Source organism: Pyrus communis, chromosome 8 (genome assembly GCF_963583255.1).
Source record: "Pyrus communis chromosome 8, drPyrComm1.1, whole genome shotgun sequence".
NCBI classification, from domain to species: domain Eukaryota; kingdom Viridiplantae; phylum Streptophyta; class Magnoliopsida; order Rosales; family Rosaceae; genus Pyrus; species Pyrus communis.
Genome location: NC_084810.1, coordinates 2,613,752 through 2,634,636, shown reverse-complemented (window position 1 = coordinate 2,634,636; position 20,885 = coordinate 2,613,752). Strand labels below are relative to the sequence as shown.

The following is a 20,885-nucleotide window of genomic DNA, read 5'->3' as shown; positions in this document are numbered from 1 at the left end:
TTCGTCAATACCAATTCAAGAAATTTAACCGCAACATTTGGGAATATAAGTAAGATATGCCACATTTAATGAACCACACTAAATCCACCAAATCCCGTAGAAGGAGATTCAAACTTGAAGACAAGACATAAAAACGAGGAAGCATTTTTGCTTACCATCCTTTAATGTAATGTATGTTCATTATCCTATTTATCACCGTTAGATAAGTTTGAATTTCGAAATTCGTGTAATGGATAAATACAAATCTCAAAATTCAAACTCATCTAACGATGATAAATAAGATAGTGAGCATATAACACATTAAATGATGATGAGCAAAAATGCATTCTAAAAGTAAAAACTATTCTCTTACGACATTCACGAGTACATACTATTCTAACTGACTTGACTAAACTCTGGCTAAACTCAGAAACCCAAAGAGTGCTTGTCATAACTCACGAGACATCACGAGTATCTACCGAGTTTTCTTCAGCCTTTCGTCATCGGATTCTTTTGCCCAACTCCCCCTCCCCCTCCCTAGTTTAAAAACAAGAAAATAGGAAATAAAGAATTGAATATTCAGCAGAGTTTAAAAAATTAATTAGAATATAATTATCCACTGAAAAGAATATAAAACATCAGACTGAAAATTATTACCTTCTCTTTTCCTTGATTTTCGCACACTAAAATATGAAATTTGTAAAAATATCACTTTATTTTTTGCTACTAGTAAATCCGACCCTTACATCAAAAATATAGAAGGGATCAAACGGTTGTTATGCTCTACCATATAAAGCATATACAGGGGCATATACGATATTTCACTTCCTCTCACAGTCAAAAGTAAAATTAAAACAAAAAAATTTCAAAAATTATCAAAATTTTACGGTTCATATTTCATGACAGAAGCCAAACCGGTCACGATTTTTACTCCGGTCACCGCCGATCTCTTCGGCTTCAGCTCCGGCGGCTTCCACTCCTTCGCCGCCGCCATCGCCTTCTCTTCCTCACCGGAACTCGCCGACAACTCAAACACCGACTCGTCGCCCAACTCACCATCCTCAACCGAGCTTGTCCCGCCCAGACTCAGTCCCGAGTCGCCTGACCCGATCAGTGGCTGAGTCGAATCGGTCGGCGCCGGTGTGGCTCTAGTGTGAGGAGACAGCCACTTGGCCCTGATGTACTCGGCTTTTCTCCACGGTGGAACTGGCATCCCTTTCTTCTTCAAGCTCTGCTTCGCCGCCTCCGACACCACCGCGATGATCCCCCACAGCCGGTCGTGCTTCCCGACGAAAATGTACGGAAGCGTCTGGAGAGTCGCCTTGTAGCTCTTCGTCGGCCGTGCGATCTCGAATTCCGATCTGAAATCGACGTCGATCAGCAGTCTCTCTCCTTTGACGATCACGTCAATGTAATCATATTCTCCTGCAAAAAAAAAAAATAATTCAGCAAATTTAGTCCCGATAATTTCCTACATTTAAGAAACGGCGTTGTATGGTTAGATATTTTTGTGAGGCGGAGAGAGGGAAAGTACCGGCGGGATAGGACGGAGCTTTTTCCCAACGAGATTTGCAGACCGACGCGTCGTATCCGAGAGCTAACAGACTATCAGAAACGACGGTTCTGCAGGTGTCGTCTTTCCGCTTGCAGCAGGCCTTGTTTCTCTCAACAATCTTCGCTGTGTCGGCTAGCAGGTTCCTCTCGCTCACGCTCTGGCACGAAACCAAACCCTGTGGAAAAACCATTTGACCTCAAAACGGAGTCGTTTTTGGGCTGTTGAAACTCCAGAGGATATCAGATATTTTTTGTTTACCTTGAGAAGCTCACATGATTCGGCAGAGGACGCCACGTTGGAGTCGCCGAAACCGCCAAACAGCTCCGATTCGTCTTCCGAACTGTCGTTTCCGTTGAAGCAGTTGCAGCGGTTCCGGCTGCACCGCGCCGCAGTCGATGATTGCTTCTCGTTGCTCTCCTCGATGAAATTCTGAACCATCTTCGTCAAGCACATGGAGCTCGGCTCGAACTCGGCCGATCCTCCGCCGCCTCCGTCTTTGTTGAAATGCAGCTCTTCCATTCCGATTCCTCCGCTGGTCTTCTCCGTCGCCGCTGAGCTTTTCAATACGTTCGTGAACGGCCGCTCGAACAGCCGCTTGAGCCGCGACTTCGCCGCCACCGGCTTGACCGGCTCGAACAGAGTCAGGTCTTCAGGACTCGTGCGAAAATCGATCGGTTGGATTTTCATTGGAAAAGGCATGATCGGCGTGATCAAATTCACGAGAACAAAAAAAATTCAGAACCTCCGATCGTCTTCACAAACTTCCTCCATTTCCACAAGGTTAAAGCTTCCTCCTCTTGAGCTTAATCAAAAAAATTAAGCCTGATTCTCTACCTATTATACTAATCTATTTTCTCTCCGCAATCAATTACAAAATTCGAGAACGAAAAGCTAAACTTTTCACTTAAAAACCGAAATTACAAATTCAAAGCCCGAAAACAAAAAGCAGAGGGTTCTAATGCCGATACATCGATCGAAATCCTTCACTGACAACTCCACAGAATCTTCTCGCGACTGAGATCGATGAATCGAAGCAGAAATCAAGAAAACTTGGAGAAAAATAATCCGGATTTTAGCTAAATTCGAGGCTCCGGAGCGAGAAGAAGAAGAACAAGTAGCAAGTACCTTTTAATCTCCAATATTATATAGTTTCTTCTGCCTCCAGTTTGCCAAACAAAGCATGGAATAACTTCGAAACTCTGCCAAGTAAAAGTCGCTTTTGCGTAGGATTTTCTCTGGAAATGCGGTTCTTAGGATTCCCGAGATACGCGACGGCACGAGAACGTCATGATGCTGCCGCTGCTGCTCTCCTCAATTCCAAGACGATCGGCCGCCGTAAACTCCATTCTCCGGCGATACAAGTCTCAGTTCGCCGCCGACGAAACCCAGAAATTTCAAGAGGGAGGTGAAAACGAAATGAGAGCTTCCTTCCTCTGTTTATGGTTTTTGGTGTGCTTAGGAGCCCAAAAGAGCAGCAGGTGTGAGCTATAAAGAGAAGAGCTGCTGACTAGGACTATTCCGCCACTTGTGTATCCTACATGGCACAGTACCTAATCCGTCACGGGAGGGGTACGTTTCGGAGGCGCGAACCGGGTTCGTTTCGCTGTTTTCTTTCCGTGCCGACACGTTGTGGTTTTGCGGCTACGTGGCGAGTTGGGTCTGCATTTTTATACCGAAAGTACACTCAGACTTTTGGTATAATTACCGAGGGTGTGGTGGTTTTTTTTTTTAAGAAGATATATTCTCATGATCTCTCCCATCAAGATCACCAGATAAAGTGATTTAGGTCTTTAAAAATTTATCCAGTAGTAAAAAATTATTATAATTTTTAAAGAGTTGGATTGTTAGATAAAATTTTAAAAATCTGAATCATTTAATCTGACATAGAAATCCGAAGATGATATCTTCTCGTTTTTTTAACCGCTCGTGATATGGAGGCTCCCAATCCCAAAACCGCCCTCACGTTCCTGGCGTGGTCCGAGTTCCAAAAACAATCGGTTTTTCTGGTTCTTTTTTTTACTTGTTTTTACTGAAATATCCTCCTCCGGGTGGAGATAAGAGTTGGATAGGGACGGATTTTCAGGCCGCGTTGCTGGATGTGCATTAGGGCAGATTCGTCATTTTGGTCCTTCTAACTTCCAGGTATGATTGCGGTGGTTGGTGCGCCTTGTATGACAGAAAGGCCCTTTGGCGAACCTGAAATTAACGTGGCCCTTTTTCCCCTTTTTATTTTCTTTTTGTTATTTTTAGAGGTATTTTCTGGAAGTACCCCTGTAGTAATTGTAAAATAGTTTTTGGCCCCTCAAAAAATTAAATATAAATTTCTAGTTGCACTATACGTGCCCAATCCATGTGACTCGAGGTGTTGTTTCACAAAACGGTTTTTGTGTAGCCAGTTATTTAAACGTATGTCCGTCTTTTGATCAATGCGAAAATCAAACACACAACACAATAGAACACTTGTACTACCTTGTATTTTGAAATTTTATCCCTCCAGCTCCCTTTTTCGAAATTATATACAGGCAAAAGCGCTATGTTTTTGCTTTCACCTTTTTGTTTTAGATATGCTCTTTAAACCTTAGAAAAATATGTTATTTCTTAAACTAACGGTCTATAATTTGTAACTTCCATTGATTAGTGAAGCATCATAATTTGGTTGATTATCTATAATATTGATTAAACATCAAATTATAGACCAAACAATGTATTTCCACCGAAGGTATCCATATACCTTAAATTTATATGGTAAAATTTGGGAAAAAAAAATTGGCGAAACCAACCAAAGTGATGGTGAAAGCTATAAAGAAAACTGAAAAATAAAAAAATAAAAAAATAAACCGACAAGCTAAAGTTTGGGGGGCCAGAGAAAATTCAGAGGGGGTGGGGTCCATATTTCGATGACCGTTGAGTGCTTGATGCCACTCTCTTTTTCACTTTCTATTTTTTCTCAAAAAGTTAAAACAAAATAAAAGTAATAGAAATACTTTATGAGTTTATCCATCTTAAATTATTTTAATTTTTCTTGAAAAACTTGTTAATCTCTATTAATTAATAAAACACTCATTGTCAATCAAAATTCTATGAATTTATCAGTTTAACCATCTAATTAAAACATAACATAAATAAGAAATATGAGACAGAAATGTAATCATAACATATCTCTAATTTAAAAATATAAATAAATATAAATAAATAAATAAATAATTTCTCACTCCCACATTCTCTGTCACTCTTTTCCTCTCTCCTTTCTATTTCAAAAACAAAAATGAAAAACTTTCTCACACACTTTGTGTGTACCTATATGCTAGTATTCTCATTAAGTGAAGGGTTGATTTGACAAAAAACCCTATAAAAATAGTCATGTGGTCGTTCACTTGATAATTAAATTCAATGACTAAATAAACTCAGGGACTACTTCTATTGAATTTTATTATAAGGGCAAAATGAAAAGTTATGTCAAATTCAATGACCATTTCCACTATAATGCTAAAGAAAATATGAGATTAATCTGGAAAGTAGGGCTATTTTGGGAAAGCAGGGCATTTTCCTTTTAATTGATGCAAAGCTATTTGTGTAGGCCGGGACACGTGTCCAGTAAGTGGTAGCGATGTCCGTTACATTGCTTCGGCTGTTTGCCAAATCACCAAAATAACCCCCCCCCCCCCCCCCCGGGCGCTCTCTCTCTCTCAAATCGGGTTCGGATCTATAGATCCAGCTTTCAAAGCCCGTTAGGACTGGTAGGCCCATAAGTTTTGATGTGGACAACAGTGGGTTAAAAAGGGAAGAGTTAGGTATTCAGGTAAAATGGACCACCAAAAACACTGTTGAAATGACATATATGTCCCACTAAAGTACGTACAATATAAGTCTCTCTATAGTGGGAGTGTAGACACTTACATTTAGAAAAATGTTAGAAAGACCGTCTTTTTCTATACTATATTTTGTAGATCAATGTGTCATTTGATGGTTAAATTTTTTTTTTTTAATAATTAAAAAAAAATGTAACTATCAACTGATACATTGTATAATTTATAAATTTAATGTAAAAAGATGATGTCTTCAACATCTTTATTACATTTAGCACAAACTCCCAAGAACAATTTTGAAATGATAATGCCACCTGATGTGACCATTTGATGAGTACAAGTACTTTGTGTTTTATCCACACAAAAATGTAGAATGATTGAATAGCTTTTAAGGCTTAGTTGGTGTACTTTAAGCACGAGAGATTCTACATTGTTTCCGAGTATATTAGAAAACACATAATATTTTTCTTCGCATTTTCATTAAGTTTGAAGGTCCCCATGAACATGAGGAGCAAAAGTCGTATCAAAATGAGTTGTCCTAGAGTCAATTGAGAACGCGCATGTTACATCATCTCAACTCTTGAAAAGTATCGGTAATATATATTTCCATTAAGTGTGGAGGTAACATCGCAATTCCTGAATAGTGTGTGAAATTTATTGTCAATTGAATATCGTGGTACTGTCTATCGAGCATGAGCTCGTAATATCTTTTCAATCCTTCATGAGTGTATCACGTGCTCATACTCGATTAACCAAATTATTGACGTAATGATTATATTCGATAATTTGTTTATTTAATCAACTGAAATTGAAGGAACTAAAATTTGAAAGATAAAACTTTTTTATTGAATTTGTTGTTACTTGTGGGTTTGAGTAAGGTATATAGTATAGATAATGTGAGTTTTTTATTTATTTATCTTATACTAATGTTTGCTTTGAGGAGGGTGCATCCTAACGGAATCTTAATTTAACTCATAAATAATTCTACAAGCAAGCACTGCCAAAGCAACCATCATTCATGCAAATTAAGAATTAATACAAGGTTAATTGGAGTTTTGGTCAACTTTAATGTAAAGAAATGCGATACCTTAAGGAAAAGTCAAGCATTCCTAATTTCCGTTCCCTATATTACAAGAAAATTGTCAGTTTGCCGATAACACAACTCAGCATACAAGTGTTATAACATAATTCGTTGAAATTTTGTTTCATTTCTAACTAATTATATTATAACACTTGGTAAATTAAGTTGTGTTTGGTACACTACAAATCTTTCATTGCTTACAGCATCTTAGTTTGTTGTTTTGTAATAAAACAACAATTTTCCATCGTATTTAATTATAGTGATGACGTGATGAAATGGTTAGTGTCTAATTACTATACGAAGTGTATCTATCTAGGATTTCTAACTTCAACTTGATCCAAATTATTAAGGAAATATTACTTATTCTTCAAGCAAGTTCATAGGTCAATTTTCCCCATCATCTATGGGATTCCTAATTAGCTAGGGTTAACAATAGTAAGACGAGAAAGACGAACCATACTAAATACTATGAGTTCGGATACAGAACACATTACCGATAATGTCATTATGTGGGCAATTTGAATGATAAAGGATAATATTATGCTTGTATTTTTCCTCCATAAGGTAATTACTTGAAGCATTGGATCTACATCAAGGGAAAGGCTGAGTGGATTATCCATAAATAATGGAAGGCATGGCAAAGCTTATGCTTCTTCTGAAAGTAAGGTTTTGCCCTACTTGTTACCAACTTTTAGCTTAATTAGGATTAGGAATGGAACAACGGTGGTGATTTTCTTTGATTCGTTCGTGCATGGTAGGTGAGCGCATTCACACAGTCACATCCCAGCTCGACTCTGCCGTAGCACGATATTGTTCGTTATGGGCTTACCATTCCCTTATGGTTTTGTTTTTGGGTTTCGGCACGAGAACTTCCCAAGGGGGTCATCCATTGTAGGACTGCTCTCGCCCAAACTCATTTAACTTCGGAGTTCTTATGGGATTTAAAGCCAGTGAGTTCCCAAAAGACCTCGTGCTATAAGGAGGAGAGTATGTACATATAAGACATATCACTTCCTCTCCGTTAATCGATGTGGGATCTTACACACACATTGTTACTTCCCTTTTTTCAGACAATAATATTTATATCATTAAAGAACTTATTTTCCTTTTATGTACATGACCTAATTGTTTACTACTCCGACATGGGATTCTAATTTATTTCCCATTTTTATACGTGTGAGGTTCTAATGACTTGAACGTGTCATGATTTGCTTAGTTTTGTGAAAAAATAAATATTGATAGTGATGCAGGACGACGATCCTTCCGGATTATGTCTATGCCGATCCTCGGGATCAATTGATCATGGTTGTTCACCACAGATCGAATGGCTACGACCATTCACTGCTTCTGTTCTCATGTTCCCTGCCGATTGATCACTGCCTTCTCTTCACGTGTTCACAGTTCGAACGAGTTCGCGACACAAGGCCGGTCCTAAAAATTTGGGAGCCCTAATTTAGTTTATGAAATGGGGTCCTAATATTCTTTGATTTATGGTTCTTTGTATATTGATATGTATAAAAAATAATTAGCTAAATACATATTCTATTTCCACATAAATATACAAACATTACTTAAACATTAAACGGCTTAAGTTTTTAGACTCAAATCTACTAAATGTTTGTAGTTAAGAGTCTAAGATTGAGAGTGAAAAACAATAAAACTTGATGATCAAGGGAGTAAAAAACAATAAAACTTGATTGATGAGTATAATAAATTCAACAACACCAATTGTTTCTCTTGTGCTTTTTTCGTAAAATCAACATCACACTAACGAATCGAATATTAAAACAATCCATTGAATAAAAAATTATTGAAAAGAAAAATATAAATTCAAAGTTTTGAATACCTTAAAGTATAATCTTCAAGACCATGTGATAGTTGATTTAAAAATTCGATAGAAATGGAGAGATTAGGAAGTTGAAATAAAAAAAGATTGCACTGAGACTTGAGTTTTATAACTTTATAAGCATTTAGAAAGATGAATTGACAGTAAATTTGAAAAACAAGAAAAATTTAGTGACTAAAAAATGCATCTCTGTGTTTTGAACTCAACACTCCAAAGAAAAAGAAAGTCAAACATTTCCACTGCACCAACAAATGAATTATGATATCTCTTACTTTTTTTTGTACTTATATGTTATTTACAGGATGTAAATTTTTTTTGGGGGTCCCTTCGAAGTGGGGACCCTAGGCGGGCGCCTACTTGGGCTACCCTTAGGGCCGGCCCTGCCGCGACAGAAGAGAGGTTAAAATTCCACCTTCATCGGCAACGGCAAGCTTCGGCGCATGATGAGTGCGCAAATCGGAGACGGCTCTTGATTGGGCAAAATTGTAGGGAGGAGGAAGGCAGTTGATGAAACATGGTGTCCATGAATTTGGAGGTCCTTCGGCCGCGACGGCGCGCTTCGATGGCGTAATTTGTTTTTCTTCACTACTCGAACTGTGGTGAATGACCAGGATCAATGGATCCCGAGGGTCCGCACAAACAGAATTTGAAAGGGATGCTCTTCCGATCAAGCATACTACATTATTTATTATTTTTAGATGAATTTAAATTTCGAAACCTGTATAATGAATAGATATAAATATCAAAATTTAAACTAATTAAACGATAGTAAATAAAGTGGTTAACATTACCACCACTTGAGCGTGGTGAGCAAAAGCACACCCCAACAAATATGGAGGTTCCCGATCGTTTTCTTCAAATCGCATAACAACTCACAAGTGAAATAGAAAGCTAGGTCTTTACCTAAACCAATTGAGCAAAAAAAAAAAAACTAAAAGCCAGCAGAAATATGGGATAATGTTTCTTCAATTTGATACAGGAATTCATGGCGTAATTTCCTTGAAGATGCACATGAAAATGATATACAACTAACATGAATAAACTTAATGGATGTAATATACTAAGATGTAAAATGAAGGATATATTATTTTTACTAGGGGCAATTGGCTGAATATAATTACAAAAATAAATTTTCTAAAAAAAGGATAACAAAATATTATTTTTCCCCTTATGTTTCTTTTTTTCTAGATATAATAATTATATACATTATCATCATTCATGTGAGTGCACCTTGAAAAGCTTGACTTACAAGTGAAAAATAATACTACTAAACTGTATTGTAAACTAATTGATATAATTATTGGATTATATGTTATGAGTTTGACATTTTCTCTGAGCTAGTTTTTTTGCGTATATTTTTTCACAATTAGTTTAGCATCACGTTCAAGTTGCATGTGGTCAAATATCGTAGTACATAAAATGTTCGGTTTTCATCTATGTATCTGGTGTTCAAAAAATTGTCCTCCCTGAATCATTGTAATATTTTTAGATCCTCCTGTCTTATAAAATACAATAAAATAAAACTATTCAACCAAAAAAAAAAAAAAAAAAAAAAAAACCCATGATGTGCGTTGCCCAAGCAAACGCACATAAATGGAAAGGCATCATTTTCTGATCCCTTTTACATAATCCTCCTCATCAAACAATCTAGATCCTTAAAATTTGATCCAACGGCTAAAATTACGAGCCTATTTTAAAAGTTATAATAAATTTAATTGTTGAATTAAATTTTAAGACTCTAGATTGTTTGATGAAAAGGATCTTAGGAAGAGATCCGGAAATGATGAATTTCCCACGTAAATGCCTCCTTCTGGGGCTGGATTTTGGTTGTGGGCCACAGAGAGGGATGGACAACCGTATTAAGGTCAAATGGGTCCCACACACCCGATGCCTTTTTCGGTGGGCCTCCGAATTAAAATCCTGTCTGTCCCAAAAAAAACCTCATCCGTTTCAACGACATGCCGTGCAAAGTGGACCACTTTTTTTTTTTTTTTTTTTTTTGTGATTGTGTAGTGCAATGCATATTTTCGACTGAATTAATAAATATTTTTAACCACTTGATGTATAAATTTTTAATGTTTTTATAACAATGATTTATTGAAAAATTTATAATCGCCTTCAGTAAAAAAAATTTAAATAGTGAAATAAAAATTAAGGTTCGATTTTCTTCAATATAATGGATAAAAAATATGAAAAATCATGGTGTTTGCATACTCTTATAATATACGGATTTACTTTATACACTTTCTATACATGGATTGTATATGAAAAAAATAGAGATGATTTAATTGGCGCTATGTGTTTTCCATTTGTTTGCCATTTAGTGGTGTGACATATTTTGTCAAGTCATAATCACACTTATCTTGCTCCTACCATGTCAATAAGCAATCAAGTTCATTCGTTATTTGAATTTTATGTATCTGGTTTCTAAATTCTATTGGCTCCCCTTTGCCAAATTTTCTTAAATAGCTACAATGTCGATCCGTGTCTGATCGTTGAATTTTATCTCATAATCATTCATCAATCAACTTAATTTATCAGGTTAAATTTAATGATCAAATATATGATGAAACTGATTACCCGTAAGTAAATAGAAAACTTGATTTTTTTTCCCGAATGTATAGTGTATTTATCTTTAGGAAGCAACTCCCATTGAATCATACAAACAAATAAAGAGAAACATCAAGTGAACACAATTAGCTTAATAAACCACGACGGGGTGCTCCAATGATTCGGGCAAATCCAGGTCTATATTTCACATGGATGGTTCTTGGTTCGATTCCTGGAGCTTGTAAATCACACAATGGTAGTCAGAAGGAGGCTAAAATGTTTATGTGAGTCTTTTTAACCCCCAAAATAATAGACTACATGACTTCACCACCAACTAGTCCCATTTTTTCGAAAAAAAAGAAGAAGAACATAATTAGCTTAATAGCTTTAGTTACCAAGTGCAAATCCACACAATTACTTTCACACAAAGAAAATAAAAGATAAGATAAAAGACCACAAACATTTCAGTCAATTATTAGGGTTTGTAAAAGAGTGGTCCATGTCTAGGCCCATGGATTACTTTCCTTGTGCTTTCAATGTGTCTCAAATTTTCCAAAAGCATCACAAGAAACGCACAAGTCTCATTTCATACATTCCTCCATCATCATCATGAAAACCCTAGATATCCTTTTTTTCTTTTTTGATGATAGTCCATTGACATTTGGTGCAAGATATAAAGCCTAGTCAAGAAAGCTAAACTAGTTTTATCTTGTGACATGATTTTTAGGTACAATGTATAAGGCAAACCTTGTTGGAAAATTCAGTCAAAAACCCCTACAAAAATTCTCTAAGACGTTTATCGTGAAAGAAATATGGCAGCATATGGTTTTACTTGACAGATACATTTTTATAATCAGTTTTGTGCATGGTTCGAGAATTTCTCCCTTATGTTCTTCTTATATTACATTTTGATATGTTTGATTTTAAGATCTGATGTTGATCTTCTTTTTAATGGTTTTTTTTTCCCTTCTAGCTTTTAACAAATTTTCCTTCTAGCTTTTAACAAACATCCCTAAAAAGTTGGAATTTTAATTTATAAAACCCTAGAAATGGAAATTTCATATTTATCATTTCGTCCTTAGTGTGGTTCAATGATAACTTTTTGCACTTAACTAAATGAGGTCTTAATGTAAACCCCACCAAATGGAAGGCCAAAAACTAAACAACAACAAAAGTTGAGATAATAAAGTAAATAAACATAAACTTCGACAAAAAAAAAGTAAATAAACAAAAAGCAAGGATGATTACTAAAATGTGTTTTTTTTGGGGGAGGGTGGGGGGGGGGGGGTGGGGGTTTAGTGCTAAAAATCCCATAATTTATTTTATGGTAAATTTGGTAAAACAATGACTTGTCATGCTCTAAATATCACACGTAAAAAATATTACATTGAGTCACGAACTCCACAATGAAGTCTATCTAAGCTCTAAATATCTTGCATTCACTTGGGTAAAAAAGCAATAGCATTTAACTTTTTTGACTTCTAAATAAAGCTACTTTGCTTTAACTTTGGTTAAGTACTATATTTTCCACAAAAAAACATCTCTTCTGTCAAAAATTCCTAAAAAATTCTCTAAGACGTTTATCGTGAAAGAAATATGGCAACATATGGTTTTACTTGACGAATACATTTTTATAATCAATTTTGTGCATGGTTTGAGAATTTCTTCCTTATGTTATTCTTATTTTACATTTTGATATGCTTGATTTTAAGATCTGATGTTGATCTTCTTTGTAATGGTTTTTTTTTTACTTCTAGCTTTTAACAAACACCCCTAAAAAGTTGGAATTTGAGTTTATAAAACCCTACAAATAGAAATTTCATATTTATCGTTTAGTCCTCAGTGTGGCTCAATGATAACGTTTTGCACTTAAATAAATGAGGTCTTAATGTAAACCTGACCAAATGGAAGGCCAAAAATTGAACAACAACAAAAGTTGAGATGACAAAGTAAATAAACATAAACTTTGACAAAAAAAAATGTAAATAAACAAAAAGCAAGGATGATTACTAAAATGTGTTTTTTTTTTTTTGAGGGGGGCTTATTGCTAAAAATCCCATCATTTCTTTTATGGTAAATTTGGTAAAACAATGACTTGTCATGCTCTAGATATCACAAGTGAAAAATATTACACTGAGTCACGAGTTCCACAATGAAGTCTATCTAAGCTCTGAATTTTTTGCATTCACTTGGGTAAAAAAGCAATAGCATTTAACTTTTTTTACTTCTAAATAAAGTTACTTTGCTTTAACTTTGGTTAATTACCATATTTTCCACAAAATACATCTAACTTATGTGAAAAACCACTAAAAAATTCTCTAAGACGTTTATCGTGAAAGAGTTACTTGAGGAATACATTTTTATAATCAGTTTTGTGCATGGTTCAAGAATTTCTCCCTTTTGTTCTTCTTTATATTACATTTTGATATGCTTGATTTTAAGATCTGATGTTGATCTTTTTTGTAATGGTTTTTTTTCCTTCTAGCTTTTAACAATTTATCCTTCTAGCTTTTAACAAACACCCCTAAAAAGTTGGAATTTTAGTTTATAAAACCCTAAAAATAGAAATTTCATATTTATCGTTTCGTCCTCAGTGTAGCTCAATGATAACTTTTTGCACTTAAATAAATGAGGTCTTAATGTAAACCCCACCAAATGGAAGGCCAAAAACTGAACAACAACAAAGTTGAGATAATAAAGTAAATAAACATAAACTTTGACCAAAAAAAAAAAAAAAAGTAAATAAACAAAAAGCAAGGATTGATTACTAAAATGTGTTTTTTAGGGCTTATTGCTAAAAATCCCATCATTTCTTTTATGGTAAATTTGGTAAAAAAAACTTGTCATGCTCTAAATATCACACGTGGAAAATATTACACTGAATCACGAGTTTCACAATGAAGTTCATCTAAGCTCTGAATTTCTTGCATTCACTTGGATAGAAAGCAATAGCATTTAACTTTTTTGACTTCTAAACAGTGTTCTAAAGTTTGGCCTAGTCGGTGGTTCGTCGCCGCGATTAAACCAAAATCGTTGAAGAAATCGACAAGGGTATTAGGCGTCACCTAGACGGGTGCTGGGTGGGTTAGGCGTCCTTGGCGACCTCCTAGGCGGTCGCTCTTTTATACATATACTTAAATCTGCCTAGACTTCGCCTAGCCGACCGCCCGACTCGTGTCTAGCGTCTTTTAGAACATTGCTTCTAAATAATGTAACTTTGCTTTAACTTTGTTTAATTACTGTATTTTCCACAAAATACATCTAATGGCAGACATCTTTCCTGCTTTTCTTCATTTTAGTCCCACTAATGAGGATTCAAGGAATTCGAGATTACCCATTGATTTATTATTGTAACAAAGTTAGAACCCCACATTCACATTCCCCCACTTCTATTCATTTATAAATACATAAAGTATCACTGTATCACACTCTACTTAAAATGCATTTTCATATTGATGATATTCGAGAATTGATGCGTCAGGATAAATAAGTCTGTAATAATGCAAATATTATTCTTATTTGTCTATGTTGTTGTGTAAGATATGAAGTCCTAACTCACCGAGATCTAATATTTAACCATTTTACGCAATGCAAAATGTGCACAATTAAGCTAGGAAAGTGGTGAAAAATGGGTTTGGTCCCTTCAAGTTTAAAGCTCAACTCTTCTAAATTTTTTGCAACACAAATTTTATGAAATCTCCCTCAAAAGGGAAGAAAACCCAACAAACAAATATGAGGCCTCTAACTCCAGTAAAGATAGCCCATGTATCAGAGAGACAGAAAAAAAAAAGCCCGTAATACAAATTAGTGGCCCAACAAGTTGGGGCCTGTTGGATTTTGGTCCAATACTTTTGTACTTGTATCTGATAAATCTTTTGTTTCATGCAATGCCTTGTATAACAATCTTCTTTTTTAACTTGTAACACTTCAACTGAGATGAATTTAATTTGGTCTGGCTGCTGATCAAGTGATCCCTCCTAATTGCTGTCTAGAGTGCAGCCTGCATCTTGAAGACTGTAACTAATTCAGCGCATCATCGTACGGAGGAAATGAAAGCAGAAGTCGTTCAAACCCTTCCATGTGTTCAATCTTTTTTTATTGCCACTATCTCTTGTATTTGGTGGTGTCCGCGCCTAAATTTGCAAGAACATGTAACGCTACTTTATTATTCAATTCCCCTTGTATTTAAAAAAAGATGTGACCATGTGGAATACTTTGTGTACCAAAAATAAACAACGATGCCAAAGACTGGGGCAATAAAATGGTTTGGTCAGATTTGGGATTCAATTGAAACGAAGTAAAAAAAAAGTGGGAAACTTTGAAATCCAAAATTGAGGAAAATTTTAATTTCCCACCCAAAACGAACCGCCTTTCCGTTGACCGCATTCAAAACGAACCCAAAATCCACGCACCGTAATTACGATATTACCCTCCGTGATTGGATAAAACTACCCGATCCCCTGTTCCCTCTTAAATTTGGCTTTCCTCCTCTCTCTCTGTCTCTACAGTTCCCTTCCGTCTTCGAGCTTCCCAGGAACTCCTCAGGTCTCTCTCCCTCCCTCCCTCCCTCCCTCCCTCCCTCCCTCTCTCTCTCTCTCTCTCTCTCTCTCTCTCTCTCTCGATACTTTCGATCTTAAGATTTATGGATTTTTCAGATTAGGGTTTATTTCTTCACAATTTCTTTTGGGTTCCGTCGTTTACTTTGGAATTTTCGATTTTCCGGCTAGGGCAGATAAAACCCAGATCTAGAACGCTTCGTCTTGTGTTTGTGGTTCGTACGATTTTTGAAGCTAGATTTTAACTTAGTTTTTCTGAAATTTCCCACTTGGGACCTGCGAGGAGCTTTTTCAGATCTGGGTTTCGTTTGACTTCACCCACCGAATTTGAATTCGTTTTCAGAACCCAGTGTTTCAAGTTCAGATTTGCAAAAAAAGTTGTGGAAAATTATAATATTTTTGTTTCATGGGGATTTAATTTGAACGTGCTGTGAAGTCATGATTTGTTCAATTTTATTGGGGTCTCCTGTTTGTGCTATTTTTAGGGGTTTTAATATTTTATTCTCAAATTTGAATTTTTTTGCAGGCAGAAATGGCGGGCAAAGGCGGGAAGGGGCTTATTGCAGCGAAAACCACAGCGGCTAACAAGGACAAAGAAAAGGAGAAGGACAAGAAGAGGCCTGTTTCTCGTTCGTCTCGCGCTGGTATCCAGGTACTACTACAAATTTGCAGTTCCTTATTACCAATATTTGGAATACATGTCGACCAAACTTGTTTTTACCATGCTGTTTTACTCGTTTGTTGTATTTGGTTTGATTAATTTGCGGTGTTTGTGATGGTTTTCGTTTGGGTTTGTATTTTGTTTAACTTGTGTAGTTGGTGTTGAGTTGGCGTTTGGATTTGTTTAATTTGCGTAGTAAGTATGGAATTCACATTTGGGTTTGTTGGATTTGCATTATTGGTGCTGAATATGCATTCGTCTTTGTCTATTTGGGTGGTTGTTGCTGAATTCACATTTGGGTTTGTCTAGTTTGCGTTGTTAGTGCTGAAATTGCATTTGGGTTTGTTTTATTTGCATTGTTTTTGGTGCTGAAATTGCGTTTTGATTTGTCTAGTTTGCATTGGTCATGCTGAATATGCATTTGGGTTCATTTTGTTTGTGTTATCGTTGCTGAATATACATTTGGATTTGTTTAATTTGTGTTGTTGGTGCTAAGATTGCATTTGGGTTCATTTTATTTTCCATTATTCTTGCTGATATTGCATTTGGGTTTGTTTAGATTGTGTTGTTGGTGCTGAGTTTTCATTTTGGTTATGTGTAGTTTCCGGTGGGTCGAATTCATAGGCAGCTGAAACAGCGAATTGCTGCTCATGGGCGTGTTGGCGCCACTGCTGCTGTGTACTTGGCCTCAATCCTTGAGTACCTAACTGCTGAGGTTCTTGAGTTGGCCGGGAATGCTAGCAAGGATCTCAAGGTCAAGAGAATCACACCCAGGCATCTGCAACTAGCCATCAGGGGAGATGAGGAGCTGGACACTCTCATCAAGGGAACAATTGCTGGCGGTGGTGTCATCCCCCACATCCACAAGTCCCTCATCAACAAGACTTCCAAGGAGTAATTAATATCTGATGAGTCAAATGGGTATTAACTGATGGTGTTGTTTAATATTATGACTGCTTATTTCTCATGTTTTAGTAACTGTTTAGGTTAGCTGGATTTAGTAGTACATATGGGCAATCTAGTGCTTGTCCGTTTGAACCATTATCTGTATGTTTGTTCATCTTTATGTGTTTTGTTGGATAGTTTAACCTGGTATTCTTAGTCTTTATTTATATAATGCGACTTTTATAAGCTCTGCTTCTTGTTTATTATGATGATTGTTCTCAAAGAGATCATTTGCGCTGTGATAAACTTTTTCCATGCTTATGTGACCGATGTAGTTGATTATATATGATTAAATCTAAGCAATGAAGTGATGCTAGTATGTTTTTGGTTCCAACCACGGTGTTGGTCTGTGGTAGTAAACCGATGCTGTTTCTTATTTGGTGAAGTTGAGGTCTCTTGTGGTCAATGGACACCTTTGGTTTTCTGATGTTGGGACCATCTTAGGAGTGGTGGATGGATGGTCATCTCTTTTGTGCTTATATATGAGTTATCTAGTCCGAGTTGTTGCTCTCCATTGAAATAGGGTGGTGCTATCCACAAACCGTTGACTTCTAACGTTTTCTTTTACTTTTTGTACCTTGATCTTTATTCATTCAATTTAACGGTCTTCGGCTGAAAATTGAGACATTTGTTGGTAGCACCATTGAAATATTCTTTAGGGATGAATAGTTTTAGATCCGTTAAGGCCGATCGTTTGATTAATGACTGATAATTCAAATATATTTTGGGCTTCGGAGGAGAGCCGACGGATATTTTGGCATATTGGTTTGGTTTTGGGACGTTGTGTTTGTTGAATCCGGATCTTTTTTATGAGGATCTGGAGATTCATAAATCATATTTGTTATATTGTGCGGTTAGAAATTATTTTAAATTATTTTATTTAAAATTAAATACAAACAGTACTTGACAAAAATTAATTACATAATGTACGATGAACATATATGATTTACGAATTTAAAAAAGAATTCTTACGAAAATGATTCAGAGAGGATTCTGTTGGGTGTTTGTTCACTCAACTTTTGTGTTTATCTTTTGATGACCCAATTTTGCATTGTTATCAAGTTATCAACCCATTAAATCCAATGTCCTTGAGAGAATCGAAACTGTATCCAAATTGTGATTAGGGTCTTGAATGCTCTTGGGTTTGGTCCGGTTGTTTAAATCTAGCTTGGAGTCCAAGTATTTTTCGTAGTAAAAAGAAAAAAAAATGTGTTGGCCTTCTCGAATCTTTAAGCCCTTGCCCTCTCATCCATTTGACGGGTGAAATAATGATGATAAATTAGTAATATGAGAGAATCTTTCTTTTTGGTGGAGAGATTATTCAGTATGTTCGAAATACGGAATGATATAACACTTGTTATATAAATGGAGGAACATTTTTTGTTTTTTTTGAAAAATAAAACTTTCCTCCACTTATATAATGACAGTGGTGTACCACCCAATGTTCTGAACACACTGAAAAATTCAGCACATGTGATTCCGTACATGGATTGGCAGCACGTTGCTGTCTCAAAGTTCAATTTCTAATATATATTTTGTTAACTTTATCCTCAAGCATGTTTCATATTTTTCATATGATATAATGCTTAGGTTTTCAACATTATTAGAACGGGGGAAATGATTATCATACATCATTTTTTTCGTTCTATGTATTTTTCTTTATTTTTAACTGTTAGATTGACAAATTTAATAAAAACTTAGATTGACAAATTCAATAAAAACAATGGATATGGTTAAATAAAAGTGTGTAGAGAAAAAAAAAGAAGAGTGATTACCCTTTTCCTATCAAAATTGTTGTTAGCAACATTAAAAATTCATTTCGTCTTCCTCAAAGTACACTGCAACTTTCGTGTTTTCATAAGAAGAAATTCACAATGATATTTTTAAAATGCTGATAACAGCTTTACATCAAAATTACAAATTGTTTATCTAAGTTAATTAACCCATGGGACATAAGACTACTCCAGTCGGTGACACCCATGAACCAGTGCTTTTGCAGCTCCTGCCATTTTTATTCTTTGGTTTTGTGGTTGTATACGTGGCTTCATTGCTGGGCTTTGACTGAAAATCGTTGATTCAAAGTTCATTTTAAATTTTGTTTTTCGTCTTTTGTCCAATGCATGTGGCTGTATTCTTGTTTGGTATATTTTCAATCATTTTTCATATGTTCCAAGTGATATAATAGGCTTGATTTTCACCCCATAGGTGAAGGTAAAACTTAAAAGAAAGTTACTATATAAGAGAGTGTATCTCACACTTCAAAGGGCAATTTGTAAAGTGATCAGAAACTAAATTTTGATTGTCAAATTGATCATACGTTTTTATAGACCGATTATATTATCTTTGTAGATTCATTTTTTTCATTCTTATGAACTCATCATTAATTTGCTAGAATGATCAGAAACTAAATTTTGACTGTCATACTGACCAGACGTTCTTCTAAACCCATTATATTACCTTTATAATCCCATCTTTTTATTCTTATAAACCCATCATTAATTTGCTAAATGGTCAAAAATTAAATTTTGATTGTCAAACTTATCAGACGCTCTTATAGACTCATTATTTTACTTTATAGACCTATCTTTCCATTCTTATAAACCCATCATTAATTGCTAAAATGATCACAAACAAAATTTTCATTGTCAAATTGATCAAACGCTCTTAGACCCATTATATTGTCTTTATAGACCCATTTTTCATTCCTATAAACCCAACATTAACTTTGTTGAGATTGGTTATTCAACAATTAGACATTATAGAATCATTAGAACAACAAATTCGTCATGTACTTCTCAAACTGCAATTTATTATTTGCGTTTGTATAAGAGAAGAATGTATAATCAAGTATTTAAGTTCGATTTCAGTCTAATAAACATAAAGTTATGTTTGAAATTTCTACAAATTCCAAAAATCAACAAATAAATCTATGTGACATATAAACTTTGTAAAATAATTTACACTACGAAATTTGCATGCACGGGAAAAATAAATAAATTTGAGTACAATGCTACACTAATAAGAACTTGAATTTATATTACAATATATAAAATACATTTTCTTTGTTCTATTCCTTGTTGTTTGTACTTTATAATAGTATATGAAAAACCTTTAACAATATGAGAAAAGTTTTTTTTTTAAAAAAAAAAAAACAAAAGTATTATAGTTGTGAGAATTGTTTTTGCTGTCTTTCTATTTCAAATTTGCTAACAACTAAAAGAAAGATCAAATTTGCGCCGAAGTTCACAAAAAAAATTACCCAAATCTTCGTTGAAATATCTCTAAAATCCCCTAAATTAATTTTGTTGAATATTCGATTGAAGTATAAAAAAATTGTCAATATTCCTCGAAATTTTGGAAAGGTATTGTTTTACTCCTTTTGATTATCGACAACTCCATTTTGCGAATATACAAGAGATATTTAATTACTTATGAAACATTTTTTTAGACAATAACAACTCTAAGAATTACAAATAATTTAACAAGTCAATTTATATAAGAGATATATACTACTCCGTCGATATCACTGTCAGTTTATATTTTGTGTTTGGTACTTCAAAATACACCAAATGCCTTAGTTTACTCCCACTTGGAAATTGGCTCCCAACAAATTCCCAAACACACCAAAACAAATAAGGGGTTTTTTGATATGGATCCAAAGTAACTAAAAATTGAACCTATTTCAAAAGGTGGTTTATAAAATTGGACCTATTTCAAATTTTCTCTAACAAAAACAAATGCATAATAGCTAAAAGGGTATCTCCAGCCCTCCATGAAATATCTCAAGAGTTTTAAGTTGGCAAGATTCCAAAACCACAGGATCTCTGACATGCCCTTTCCTTTAAAATGCTCTCTATGCACTCTTTGTTCTCATTAGCTCTCTCTCTCTCTCTCTCTCTCTCAAAC

At 35.1% G+C, this 20,885-nt stretch overlaps 2 protein-coding genes across 4 annotated transcripts; one reads left to right on the top strand and one right to left on the bottom strand.

The window, feature by feature from the left end:
* Nucleotides 1–567: 567 nt before the first annotated feature.
* Nucleotides 568–2,977, bottom strand: LOC137742378 (uncharacterized). 2 transcript variants are annotated; one of them, XM_068482233.1, is made up of 4 exons: nt 2,660–2,977; nt 1,793–2,548; nt 1,514–1,709; nt 568–1,404 (listed from the first exon to the last, which is right to left on the bottom strand). In XM_068482233.1, exons 2-4 carry the CDS (start codon nt 2,231–2,233, stop codon nt 863–865), a joined length of 1,179 nt encoding a protein of 392 aa, XP_068338334.1. In that variant the 5' UTR covers nt 2,234–2,548; nt 2,660–2,977; the 3' UTR covers nt 568–862. The 2 variants fall into 2 exon arrangements, with proteins under 2 accessions (XP_068338334.1, XP_068338333.1); XM_068482232.1 differs by having other exon boundaries at nt 1,793–2,977.
* Nucleotides 2,978–15,250: 12,273 nt separating this feature from the next.
* LOC137742050 (histone H2A variant 1-like) lies at nt 15,251–17,165 on the top strand. 2 transcript variants are annotated; one of them, XM_068481789.1, is made up of 3 exons: nt 15,251–15,362; nt 15,900–16,025; nt 16,636–17,165. In XM_068481789.1, exons 2-3 carry the CDS (start codon nt 15,906–15,908, stop codon nt 16,930–16,932), a joined length of 417 nt encoding a protein of 138 aa, XP_068337890.1. In that variant the 5' UTR covers nt 15,251–15,362; nt 15,900–15,905; the 3' UTR covers nt 16,933–17,165. The 2 variants fall into 2 exon arrangements, with proteins under 2 accessions (XP_068337890.1, XP_068337891.1); XM_068481790.1 differs by having other exon boundaries at nt 15,321–15,362; nt 15,904–16,025.
* Nucleotides 17,166–20,885: the final 3,720 nt, after the last annotated feature.